The sequence below is a fragment of the Phalacrocorax carbo genome, chromosome 8 (assembly GCF_963921805.1).
Source record: "Phalacrocorax carbo chromosome 8, bPhaCar2.1, whole genome shotgun sequence".
NCBI classification, from domain to species: domain Eukaryota; kingdom Metazoa; phylum Chordata; class Aves; order Suliformes; family Phalacrocoracidae; genus Phalacrocorax; species Phalacrocorax carbo.
In genome coordinates, this window is record NC_087520.1 from 26541519 (window position 1) to 26554154 (window position 12636).

The window sequence follows — 12636 nt, forward strand, 5'->3', positions numbered from 1 at the left end:
TCCAGTTACAGAGTGTAACAGTAAAGGAAAAATGTCAAGGCTAGAAGGGAAAAGTACTCACAGAACTGTCAATGCCAAGAGTAAGGAGCATGATGAAGAATACCACAGCCCAAAAGGTAGATCCTGAAAGAGTTGAAATTGCCTCTGGATACAGGATGAAAACTAAACCAGCTCCTGAAATAGAAAAGGAAAAAAAAAAGTATTTCTAAAGGATGTTTCTTAGCGTCACAAAAGTGTTCATTATAATAAGATAAATTATGAATAAGTGGACTTTTACATCAGTCCACATCACATGCTAGTAGCTGTTTAAAACAAAATTTTCATTATACCAAAAATATATCCCAAATACTTTAATAATATATTCACGACAGTTTTGTGTTAAAACCTCCCACCCCCACCCCCCCGAGCTATTTTGTTCTTTTCCATGTCTAATAATCTTTTATGGGTTTCACAACCTCACTAGCTATTTTTCAACTATGTAGTAGAGAAGGAACCTTGTGGATGTGGACTACACTGTTCGGCAGGAGAACTTTCGGACTGGTGAGAGATACAGGAACTGAAATCATGTGTGACCTGTTACCAGTGAAAGGACTCTACAGCTAAGCCTAGCAGAACCATCCAAAACAGTAACCTATGGCACTGAACAGCAATACTTTCACAAGGTACTGTGCGGTGGTAAATGCCTGTTTGTTGCACAGGCTGAACTTGTCAGGGGCAAGAGGTTGGGGAACCTCAGTTTGGTAGAGGTGAGATGAATCAATACCATCTAGAGTTCACATTTCAGGAACACATGTACACACAGTTTTAGTTCCAAGTAATTTAATTCAGGCCACTTCCATGAGATTTTCACACATTTGTTTGAAACAAATATAAACACATTTGCAAAGAAATGGTGGACAAAAAGTGGTAAAGCTAGTATGAAATTCACTTCCTACCTTCAGTGGCTACATCCTCAATTTTAACTTTGTGCTCATGAGCCATGTAGCCCAAGATGGAGAAAATTGCGAATCCTGAGATGAAGCTTGTGACACAGTTAATGGTACTAGTCAGCAAAGCATCCCTAATGATGGAGAGAAGACAGCCCAGTGAAAAAAAACCAACACTTTAAGAACTAGATGGGAATTGTCTTATAGTGATAGGAAGATTCTTGTTGAAATGCTAATTGTGCAATTATCCTGATGGTCAAAATCTCGTATCAGCATACTATGCTAGGAAATTACCTGTTTACTATTTTGATTTAAAACTGAGTTTTGTTAAAAAAAAATCAACAAAGCTATATTAAATACTAAGATATTAAAGAGTAATGTCATCATCCTAGTTGCTAGCTGTAGCATAGCAAAAGCACAGCCTGAAGTGAAAGAGCCTTACTGTTCATCAATTAATGTGAGCAGATGTTCGGGGTATTTTCAGTGCATTTTTTAGCAAACTGTGCTGCCATTGAGATAGCACCGGATAACCATCCTTAATTTGTAATGAGGTCCCTTCATCTATGAAGTTGACTTGGCTTTTGTAAAAAAAAATACAACTCTGTTCACCAGATTGTTACAACAGTGAATTTAGTTTAAAGGTTAAATATTATACAGTGTGCATCATGTAGTAATGATTGTACAAAGTTGTGGTTTTTAATCAATCTGCCATGGTACTATGATAGATGCATGAGTTTTCCTGGGCATTACTAATGCCTATTACCAAACTTAGTTTGAAGATAAGCAGACCATATGTCTTTAGATGTCTACCTAATCTGCACAGTGTCTTGCATGTAATCTTTTGCTACATATGACGTTTAGAACAGAGAGCATGGCTCTGTGAACATCAGTAATGCCGAATAGTGCTTTAATAAGCAGAAAGTAAATATGATTTCCTTTTATCAGTTACACTACCCAAAAACGTAGGTGCCATAAGCCAAACTTTATCCTCTTCCTTATATTACTTTATTTTGATAACATTGAAGAATTTATGTAGTGCAATTCTTACAGTGTTTTCCTGGGGGAAGGCTGCAGGATCAAGAGAGACCAGGTTGGACCCATAAACGCAAATTCTTTTCAGTCATTAAAGGAGAAACTTGCTCGATATTTCTCACTGGTAAGATGACAACAGTATTTCTTGTTTCCCACACTTCAAAAACATTTTTATGCAAGTGAAAAACGCTTCTTTTCACTTAGGCAATAACTGGATTATGTGATGCTTATCTCATTATAAACTGAGCTGAGCTAGCTCTCAGCATTTTGCATGTAAAACTAGATCATAATTTAAGTACAGATTCTCATATTTTCTGGCCCTGATTTTCAGTACTGTTACCCTACCTTACATTACTGACACTATTCCTCTCAAGGAAGGTGTGTTGAAGAATAGATAGGACAGTACAGTGCCAAGTCATGGCCTTCATTTGGAAACAGTGCTATTTTCAATTTGTTCTGTTTAAAGAAAGCCTTTTGAACAAAATATATCATCGCATTATGGAACTATTTGACCAAAAGAAGGATATTTGTAAGTGTTGTAAATGCTACTGAATTGAAGCTTGCTTTTATGTTTAGAACTAAAACACAGCATTTAATAAAACTACACATTACTCTTAGAGGGAAGGCAAGGCTTTTGAAGCAACATGAAACAAATATAGTAAGGTAGGAACTAAATAATATGATTTCACATAGAGTCTGAGTCTGTGGTGCTTTCTTAGTTTCAAGTGGATTTTTTTCCATTTCAGAGCAAAATTAGAATACAGAAGAAAGTTATATAGGGAACTGCTATGAGATTACTGCAAAATTATTTGCAGAAGATGGTAAATATTATTTTGGAAGACTGCTATGGCTAGCATTTTAACTGAAGGGTTCTCAAACCTGGTAGTATTACCTACTGCAAATAATCAGCTGGCAACCTGAAGTCGCTCTGGGTTTAGTACAAAACTCTCTGAAGTCAGTGGAAGCATTCCATGATTTTGTCTTTCAATCTGTTTAAAGCAGTTCAAATCTATATATTTTCTTGTATCTTTTCACTTCAACATTTTTTTCACCATCCTTCAGTTCACAATGTATTTATAATACATGTACTTTCTGAATTTATATTTAGTGGGAAATTTGTAAGTGATGCTTGTGTCCATTCCAAAAGGAGATGTTTACAAAACTTCTAAGTGTTGGAAGTTCTCAGAAGGTGCAGAGCACTTCTGGCTGAATTTCCATGGCGGTGACTCAGCAAAACACTTACAAACTGACTTGATTTAAAGTGCATTCCTAAATTGGAGCTCAACATAAAGTATCAGAAATACAATCCCAAAGCACAGAAACACTTCTGGAAACAAATCCTGCTTTCGTTTCTGGACCACTAAAATTTCATCTGGTATTCGCTGCTGCTCTTAATGGTACTTTTGAAAGGCAAACACAAGCATGGTTTATATAGCTGTCTAAAGTCCAAACCTAATGCCATTCTCTTTTGCTGTACAGCAGATCTCTTGGCAGGTTCATGTTGCTAAAATTCCAGTAAAAAAGACAGTGTTTTAAGATTTGTCTTGGTCGCTATGTCCACACAAAGCTGACCATCATTAATAAATGAAGATAAAGAGATAGCTCAGTACTTAATCCAGCTGCAGTTAGAGTAAAATAGTATAATCCTGAAGCAGTAAAGAAAGAAGAGGCTGTCTTACCTGTAACAGTTGTTGTCAAACTTGTTGTAACTGGCAAATGCAATTAAAACACCAAACCCGGCTCCTAAGGAGTAAAATATCTGAGTAGCTGCATCAATCCATACCTGTATAATGACACCAATGTTGTCAGGGTCAGTTCAGTCCAAAATATACATCAAGGAAATGCAAGAGTGTACAAGACAACTGGCTTTTGAAAAATGATCAACATTCACGTTTATGGGAGTATAAGTGCTTCTCAGCCCCCGTGAGATGCCACATGGAGCACAGTCATGGTCTTGAATGGCTTAGCCCAAAATGGTAAGGGCTGAAGCAGTGGGCAAGTTCTCAGTGCAGGCACACTGCTGCCACGGTGGGGTATACCACTTGGGTCTGTACTTCTCAGCAATAACTGAGTACTGAAATGATTACATGATTTTTCTCCTGGGTGACAGAAATACACTTCTAATAGTTCTTGTTCCAAGCTAGTTTGGAATGTACAACCAGAAAACTAAAAATAGTTAATGGGTCCAGAGTTACAGGCTATTTTTTTTCCCATAAGAGAGCTTTCTTCATGGGACTGTTACTACACTTTACGTGATGCTTTCTTGTCTCAGAAGCTGAAGCATGACTGATATGCTGTCAGCAGAACCCTGCAGGTTATCTGTCACCTTTCCCATTTACTTGGAGATGGAGTTATTCTTGTGATAGTCATTAAATTTCAGTTTAGATGCAGCTTGGTCATTTTAAGAATTGTCCACTAGAGAATACATGCTTTTAATACCACAAAATTTTCTAAAGTGAACCCTTCAGCCCAACATCCACTCAAGATGTGCAGACAGCAGTCAGGAGCAATGCCACAGTGCTGGTCTCCTGAATCAGAAGCCTGAAAATAGTTTACCCTGGTTAATGAAGGTTTCACTTATTCAGTTGTTACACAGAGATATTTAAACAGTCATTTTCAACAAGGGTAATGAAGTCAGTGGAGTGAATAGTACTCAACATTTCTCAAAATGAGATCTTCAGTGTTTGATTAAATCTGCCAAGTGCTAAAGACTGTGAAAAGCACTGAATTTCATCTCTGTCCATATCTACAAAATTAGATTCAATGTATCTACTCAGCTGTGGCTTTCTAACAGATCTAAGAAGTTTATGAGCTCCATTGCATTGGGATTTTAATGTTAAGCTTCCACATTTGGCCCAGTCGAAAGAAAGAGCTCATTATCCCATCCTAACATGCTATGTGAAAGCAGTTATGCTAGTGATCTCTTATTTTGCTTAACATAGATGATAGATGCTTCCAGCTACTGCCTGCTGAAGACTGCGAGCCATTTATTGGGCTCTGGATTTGTAAAGAAACGTAATTTTATGAACTGTTGAGAGTTAATTAGTTGAAAGATAATATGAAGAACAATCTATCATGCATTTACTGCATACCAGTGGATAGGTGGACATGATTTTTTCAAATTGCAGTGCTTATAGGGCTTTTAGGTATTATAGATCACTTTTACTAAATAGCAAAACAATCCTGTAAAATGAATTCCTTGCTCATTCCTTTTACATACCCAGTTACATCTTAATGTTCTATCTCCACATAATGGTTAAGATCAAATACGGTTGTATTCTCTGGAAAGTGTGTATTTGGATGCCAAGCCTCCTAATGTTTTTCTTGGTTTTTAAAACTTCCCATAACTTGTGTGGTCATCAAAGTTCCTGAAATCTTTTTAAACTATGTTTTGCTTAAACTATCACTAGATATGCATGCTGTCACCATAAGGCATTTGATTTTAGTGGTTCTTTAGCTTGGTTGTGTCTTGCCAGTAAAGTTGTACTCACACTTCCCCTTTCTTACTATTCATGCACCATTAAGCTTAAGTCCTATCAGTTCAAGTAGGAGGTTAGCACCTGCTGCCTGCCAAAGGAGTTATGCATATGCTTAAGTATCTGTTGAGTAAGAGTCTTGGCTCATGGCAGCTAATTAGGAATCAAATTGAGAAGATGAAGGTGAAGGGGAAAAAAGAGCGGAAACCAGAAATTCGTTTAGAACTAAGATTAAAGGCAAAACATTCCATTTGTTATAACAAAGCAGGATGTGAAACAGACAGTGGGGCTGGTTCTTCTGCAGTTCATGCTCATGTTCGCTGTTCACTTCAGCTGAATGGCTTCTGGTTGGTGCATAGTCAAATACATTTTATGGTAGCATATTGTTTTTATATGCATTAAAAATGAAACAACAGAAACATTTTACAGGAGGCAGTCATCAATATTTCCAGCTTTCTTCATGGTTGTTTATGCCATTATAATCTTTGTGCATATTATTTCTTCTGTATGTGGATTTAAAGAATTACAGTGCTGTATGGAGAGGAAACATGTGCAGCCCCAGATGTTATATAACCTTCAGGAAACTTGTTAAGGTGTATGAAAGATTGAGTGTCTTCTCAAGTATGATTTAAGTCTGTATTTAACACCAATTCCTTTAGCAGAACAGAACTGTAGCTGCTGTTTTACACAGATATTTAATGTATCCATTTGCAGTAGAGATGAGTATTATGACTTTGTAGCTTTTGGACTTTCAGCAAGGAATATAGCCAGGCATTGGTCTAATTAAGAGGTTCTAAGGTGAATATTTTCCTCTCCTTTTCATAGAGATGCCCTTTGTGGATTCAGTATTCCAAAAAACTGAGGTGTCTCAGAGCTTGCTCAGTGCTGTGCAGTATGTGGCCTTATAAATGAGGCAGCCCTTGACACTGATATGGATGCTCTAGGGTTTTTTAGAAGGGCATTGGCAGAGCCCTCTGTAGGTCATTCCTGTTTGTGACTTAAAATGTTTCTTTCTTAGATTCTTCATTTGGGAGAAAAAAAATCATAAATCAGAATGATTCAGGGACACATTGACACAGGACCGAAGCAGGAGTCTGTCCTTTGGAGCCTGAGGACAAAGATTAAACACACAAGCCTATTGCAGCAGCAGGTTCCCAGTCTCCGAGCAGCAGACAGGCTGATGTGACATTGCAGTTTGTGAAACTTCTTATAAACGATCTTTAGCCTTTTATTATTCTAGAGCAACGTTGTTGTTGTTGTTGTCTGAAAAATTTAATCTTTGAAACAAATAACTTTAGGGTCACCCAAAGAGCAGCTGCATCCAAATAGCAGCTGCATCCAAATAGTAAGCCAAAAAAAGAGCAGTGCACAGAATATCCTTCCAAAAGCAGAAGGCAGCTATGATAATGGAGACCTAGATTCTGAACTGATGCAAGCTGGCACAGGTCCATAGACATCTAGTTGAACTTGTGATGTTTTTTTCCAAACAGCACTTAAAATATGTGAGAAAAATTTAAGCACCTCCTGTGTTCATCCTTGCATCTTTGTATTTATGAGTACGCATAAATGTGAACTGCTTAGGTGACAAAGGTTGATGAAAGTCCCATATCTGAAGTTCAGTTTGACTGCTCCAAAATGGAGTGAGATGGGGTCTGGGGTCTGGTGATAACTTCTGTTGTTATCCAGTTTCCAAATTTAGTATTACAAAACCAAGGAAGGATTGTTTTGCTAAAAGTATATAAAATAGGTCTATATTAGAATACAAGATCTTTGTCTGCCTTTTTAATTATGCAGGAAAAATCAATATAGGATGCATAGGAAACGTACTGTGCAACTATGTACAGACTATGGACATCTCTGAAAGCTTCACATTTTCAAGACCATTCATTTCCTTCTAGTAGAACTAGGTCCTTGCTTTTCAGTTTTGTAACCATTTGAATGGCCTTGTGACCCATCCACAGAGATAACACTGTCTTATAAATGATTTATGATATTTTTAGAATAGCACAGTGGTAAGATCAATTTGTAGTCACCAGATCATTGTCTTCATAGGTCTGAAATACTGGTGATTTCACGAGTTAGTGACTATACTCATAGACATTGCTTTACAATGGATGAAATAACTCTTAGTTCCAAGGTAGTCCACAATTTGAGTTGCTTTGGATGTATTTAATGACAATGTCTTGTAGTGTTGTTAAATGATACAGGGAAACGTACATTACTTTCAATAGTAAGGTAAGAACTTCATATTATTGAAGATCTCATTTGTATGAAGGACCGTGATTAGGTGAGTTAGTCCTGACTTAGTATGTTTAGCAAGGTTTCCATAGGCCAGGATCTTTGTTTACCAGGCTAATGTTTAACCTAGTGTTTCAAAAAGCAAAATTTTTTTCTTGACGGCATTCTTAGTCTCTTGAGAATTAAATTTTTGTATAACTCAGTGTTCATGTTTAAAGGATACCACAGTTTACAGAGCTCACAGTCAAAGCATGGACTTGAATTGACTGACACACCTGAAAATGCCCACGTACAGGGTTTTTGTTGTTTTTTTTACAATGATGACGATAATAATAGTAATAATAATAACAAATTATCATATATGGATATATTTATTCTTATATATTATATATTCTTATATATTATATATTCTTTTATATATAAATATATAATATATAATTATAATATATAATTATCTATGATTATCTATAATAGATTATGATTATAATTATTTTTCAATCAGTACAATTTGGGTTCAGGCTGAGATAATCCTGTTATGGAGAGTGTTGGAAAGTTAGACTATCAGGGACAGTGGACTAGTGCTTATGCAAAAGCAGAAGTGTGGCTATATGAGTTGAGAAATTAGCTCTAATATTTTCAGTTTTAATAACAGGGGCAACAGACTTAATAATAACAAGGGAATGAGAGCAGAAGAGTACACTTACCGTGGCTTCTTTCAGCCTTCTGAAATCTATGTGCAGGTATGCATTTATTCCATTGTATGCACCAGGCAGGGTTATTCCATGTATTAACAAGACAAATAATACAACATAAGGCAAAGTGGCTGTTATCCAAACAACCTGCAGATAGCAGAGATCCCAAAGGTTAATCAGCTGTTATAGAAGACTGAAGAATGCGTGAAAAATATAGCTGGCGCTTTCTTGGTTTTGTCCATTCAGCTTGATGGAGAAGCTCTCTTTAGGACCCCTTGGGGGAAAATGCTTTTACGTATCATGAGTCTTTATGTATGTTTACAGATACCAGTAGGAGGCAGTTTTGACAAATAGAAGGCTTGGAGTGCTTATACCTCACTAGTGTGTGTTAGAATGCTGATTAACTGTTCAGCTATATATTTGTTAAGTAAACAAGTACAGTCATTGCCTGATGTTAGGTGATTCTTTCATGAACGTGTACAAAAACATCTCAGATGTATCCAACCCGAGAATTTCTGTTGAGGTGTTTTCTGAGGGATGCCAAAGAGTAATTTCAAATTGCTTTCATCAGATATTCCTTCTTTTATGGCATTTTATATCATAAACCCAAAGTATCTTAAACCATTGAAACATCAGTACATTTGGCTAAGAATAGGAGGCACATTAAAGACAAATTAAAGTCTTTCAAAATATTTTCTGGATGAGACCACTAATGTTGAATTGAAAATAATATGCTAATAAAATTTCCAGTTGGAACATCACACAAGCAAAACTTGTCAATAAAATAAAGGCTGAATCTGGATTGTGTATTTCCACTGTACATATATGAAAGCCTCTTGCATGGTTTGGTCCCCAAAGATCCCTCAGAAGCAGTGATTTAGTCTCCTGCTTTCTAAAATTAGGAGGCTTCTCAAAGGAGACAAAGAACATAGTTGAGATAGAAGGACAATATTAGCTCTACCTTTCCTGAAGTCTTCACGCCTTTCCACAGACTAAAGAAAAGAATGATTACCACCACCAAGAGGCAGAGGGAAAGTTGCCAGCGAGGCAAGCCAAGATCATGGATTCCACGGCTTTCATGCAGGTGCAGAACTCCTCGCCTACATACCAGATACACAGAAACAAAGCAGAGTCACTGGGGGAAAAAGGGTTTTACATATCTCATCCTGTGGGCAACAGAAATGGATGCTGCACTGCAATAGTAGCTGCCCTACTGACATCGCTAACAGTGAAATCTGTTTCACGAAGCCATGTATTGTTCTTCTTCCCACAGTAACTTTATGTTCTCACTGGCCCATCAGTGCCATAGTGCCATAATGACAGCACTCTCTTCTTTCCTTCAGTGGAAGTGTTTGGGGATTTTGGCAGTCATTTGTTGATTCTTGCTTGAATACTGAACAGATCCCCAGAGAATTGCCATCCTTGGAGATTTTTAAAACTTGGCCAGTAAAGGTCTTGAGCAGACTGATTTACTTTTGAAGTTAGCCTTGCTTTGGGTAAGGAGTTGTATTAGATGGCCTTCAGAGATCTCTTTCCACCTAAATTATTTTGTGATTCTAGATAAGTAAACAGCTGGCTTCCTGCAACTTGGGCAGTTCCAAAGTTACTTTCAATTTCTTTTTGAATAAGCTATTGTGAGGCTTCAAAAACGTGGTTGGATAGGAAGAGCAACAGTTGGTAAATTTAAATTGGATATAGTGCTCTGTGTTGTTCACTGAGCTAGTGGCATGGTAGCAGAGGAAATTTTGTTGCTTACCAGGGCACGCTAGTTCTTTTGAGATCTAAGTAATAAAATGGATTGAAATGGAGAAAAGCTACAATTAGAGTTGTCAAAACACTTTGTATGCAACAGGCACAGGGATATGGGAGAGATTTTGTAGTGGATCTCCCTTGCTTTAACACAGTTCTATGCTATTGAAGTGTCTCTTGCTGCTTCTTCAAACCTAAAAAATGCAGAAATATTTTGCTTTACTGAAAGCTGCAATTGCAAAGAGGAATGGCATTGGGGCTGGAGCCCTGCAAGAGAGGAGAATTGCAGAGCTAACCCCTGGTTCTGATCTACAGGATGCTGGCTCAGGGATTCAATTTCTTAGTGTTTCAGCACGCATCCAGATAAAATGGTCATGACCTTCCTTGTCTCCTCCTCTTTCTCTATCACCTGTTATTTGCTATGCACTTTTTGGGGAAAATAGAAAGCTGATCTCTATTGTCTTTTCTTAGTACCATGATAGTACAAACAAATTAAATCAAAGAAGCCCATTTCACTGGAGGACCTTAATGAGTTTTATGATGATAACTACTTTTCAGAGAAACTGAAGTACTGAGTGATTTGCCCTGCATGACTGCAGACATGTAGAGACTAAATCCTGAGGAGTATAATTCCAGCCTTACTGGCTGTCTGCATACAATATCTTAGCAGATAGATGGTTTTTCAGAATTAACTGAAGCACTTGTCTTATCAAGTCAGAGATGTGTGAGATAGTTGAATAAGTTCCAGGACAGGACAAACCTGTGTCAACTTAAATGGGGAAAACAGAAAAATGTCTCTGAGGTGCTTAAACTGTGGAAAGATGCTGGGAAAATTAAGGCCCATTAAGAATGACCCATCTAGTAATATGAAAGAGTTGCATATAATTCGCTTTTGATTCCTAAAGCATCAAGATATGATCAACTAAGAATTATAATAGTTCTGTTTCTGTAATTTCTCATGTTTATAAGAAATGCTGTATTTTTGGATGGTTCCTGTGATTTATCCCAGGCTGGATAAAAGCTACTTGTAGAAAGCATCCTCCTAAATTAAGCAGCTGATCTGTTCCTGTTGCACTGTAAGGCAAGTGAGGCATCAAAAGGGTAGTGACCATGTGTTTGTGGCATATATTCGAGAATGTTCCTATTTAGAAACTTATGCATTTAACTCATTATACACCAATATAGCTATGTAACAATATAGCTGTTACCTGTGGAAACAGTAAAACATAGAGGTAGGCTTCTTGGTATCTAAAAACCTACCCTCTTTAATTAAATGTAAATAAGTAAGTAGGTCTCATTCAACTTTTGCTTAGAGTGTGAGTGAAAGCTACTTGTATTTCTGCTAATAAAGCATAATTTGCCAGAGGATCCCCAGGTGTAAGTGAATTCTGGGCAGGGATGCCTGATTCCATTCTAAACTTACCAGCTTGGGCAGTGGTATCAAGCACACAGCGAAAGCACCACAGGCTTCTGGTCAGAAAGTTTGTCCAGAATCCTGGGAGGGGTTCGGCAATCCGTGCTATCACACTTACACTGCTATCGCTGTCAGGGCTGGATGTTGTAAAGCCTTTTGGATTATGATGTGTAGATGTCTACTCAGAAAAATTGAATCTGATCTTACGTTCTTTGTGCCCATATAACTTTTTATTCTTCTTGCCCAGATATTCATCTGGATTTGTAAAGAAGCCTGCTTCCTTGTGTGTTTGCTTTCCAAGAAGTAGCTAGCAATGTGTCTTAATGTTTGGAACGCTTGCCAAAACCGCCATTTCAAATGTGGGATTCCCAGGATTTTCAGGAGAATGTCCATTCCAAGAGTTCTGCTCCCTTAATCAGGGTTAGGGATCATAAAATAGGAGGAGAAAAATACTTTTTTAACCAGTCAAAACAGCTGTGTAACTGGGCAGCTAAGCGAGGAAATCTTTGTTACAGCTGCTGTTTCTGAGCTGTAATTCTGGTGGGGTTTGCTTTCTTTTCCTCTTTTTTTGTTTTCCTTTGTGACCTTTGAAGATAAGTCACAGAAGCTTTCTGAAAGATGCCCTTTCTGAGAGTTGTTGGCAAGTAGTTTGTGAATGTTTACCTATTAGAAGCTACATTTCTGTTCCAGAGGTACCATTCATTAAGTATGCATATCTAGTGCTAGACTGCTATTTAGGTTAACATGTGCTGACAACTGAAGAAATGGAGGAGAGAAGCAGCAGCCAAAGTATTAGATAGACTAAACCTTCTTGGTTTGAAGGCCATAGCTCTGTAATGTTCTTTGAAAAACAGTCATTTTTGGAGAAGGACAAATATGAAAACAACTTTGCATTCATCATATTCATCCAAGTTAGCATACATCAGTGATGCTATAGAAAATCCAGTTAGCTCAATTATGCCACAGATATTCTTGTTTCACATCAAGGATTACTTATTTCAGGAGGAGCTGAGGCTGTTTTTAGCCTGTCTCTGTTAAGGCAGGTTGAGTCATAAATCCCTGACTGGCTCCTTTATATGATACTCAGTCATTACCCTTATACTGGCCAC

General features: G+C 37.4%; 1 protein-coding gene across 1 annotated transcript in view; it reads right to left on the bottom strand.

Moving 5' to 3' along the window:
- Positions 1 to 12636, bottom strand: part of SLC6A2 (solute carrier family 6 member 2) — a 74685-nt gene that overhangs the window by 23301 nt on the left and 38748 nt on the right. The window contains exons 5-9 of the mRNA XM_064459367.1: positions 9326 to 9464; positions 8377 to 8511; positions 3638 to 3741; positions 936 to 1060; positions 62 to 174 (exon numbers count right to left, since the gene is read on the bottom strand). Coding sequence (XP_064315437.1) covers positions 62 to 174; positions 936 to 1060; positions 3638 to 3741; positions 8377 to 8511; positions 9326 to 9464 — 616 coding nt within the window. The remainder of the gene's footprint in view (positions 1 to 61; positions 175 to 935; positions 1061 to 3637; positions 3742 to 8376; positions 8512 to 9325; positions 9465 to 12636) is intronic.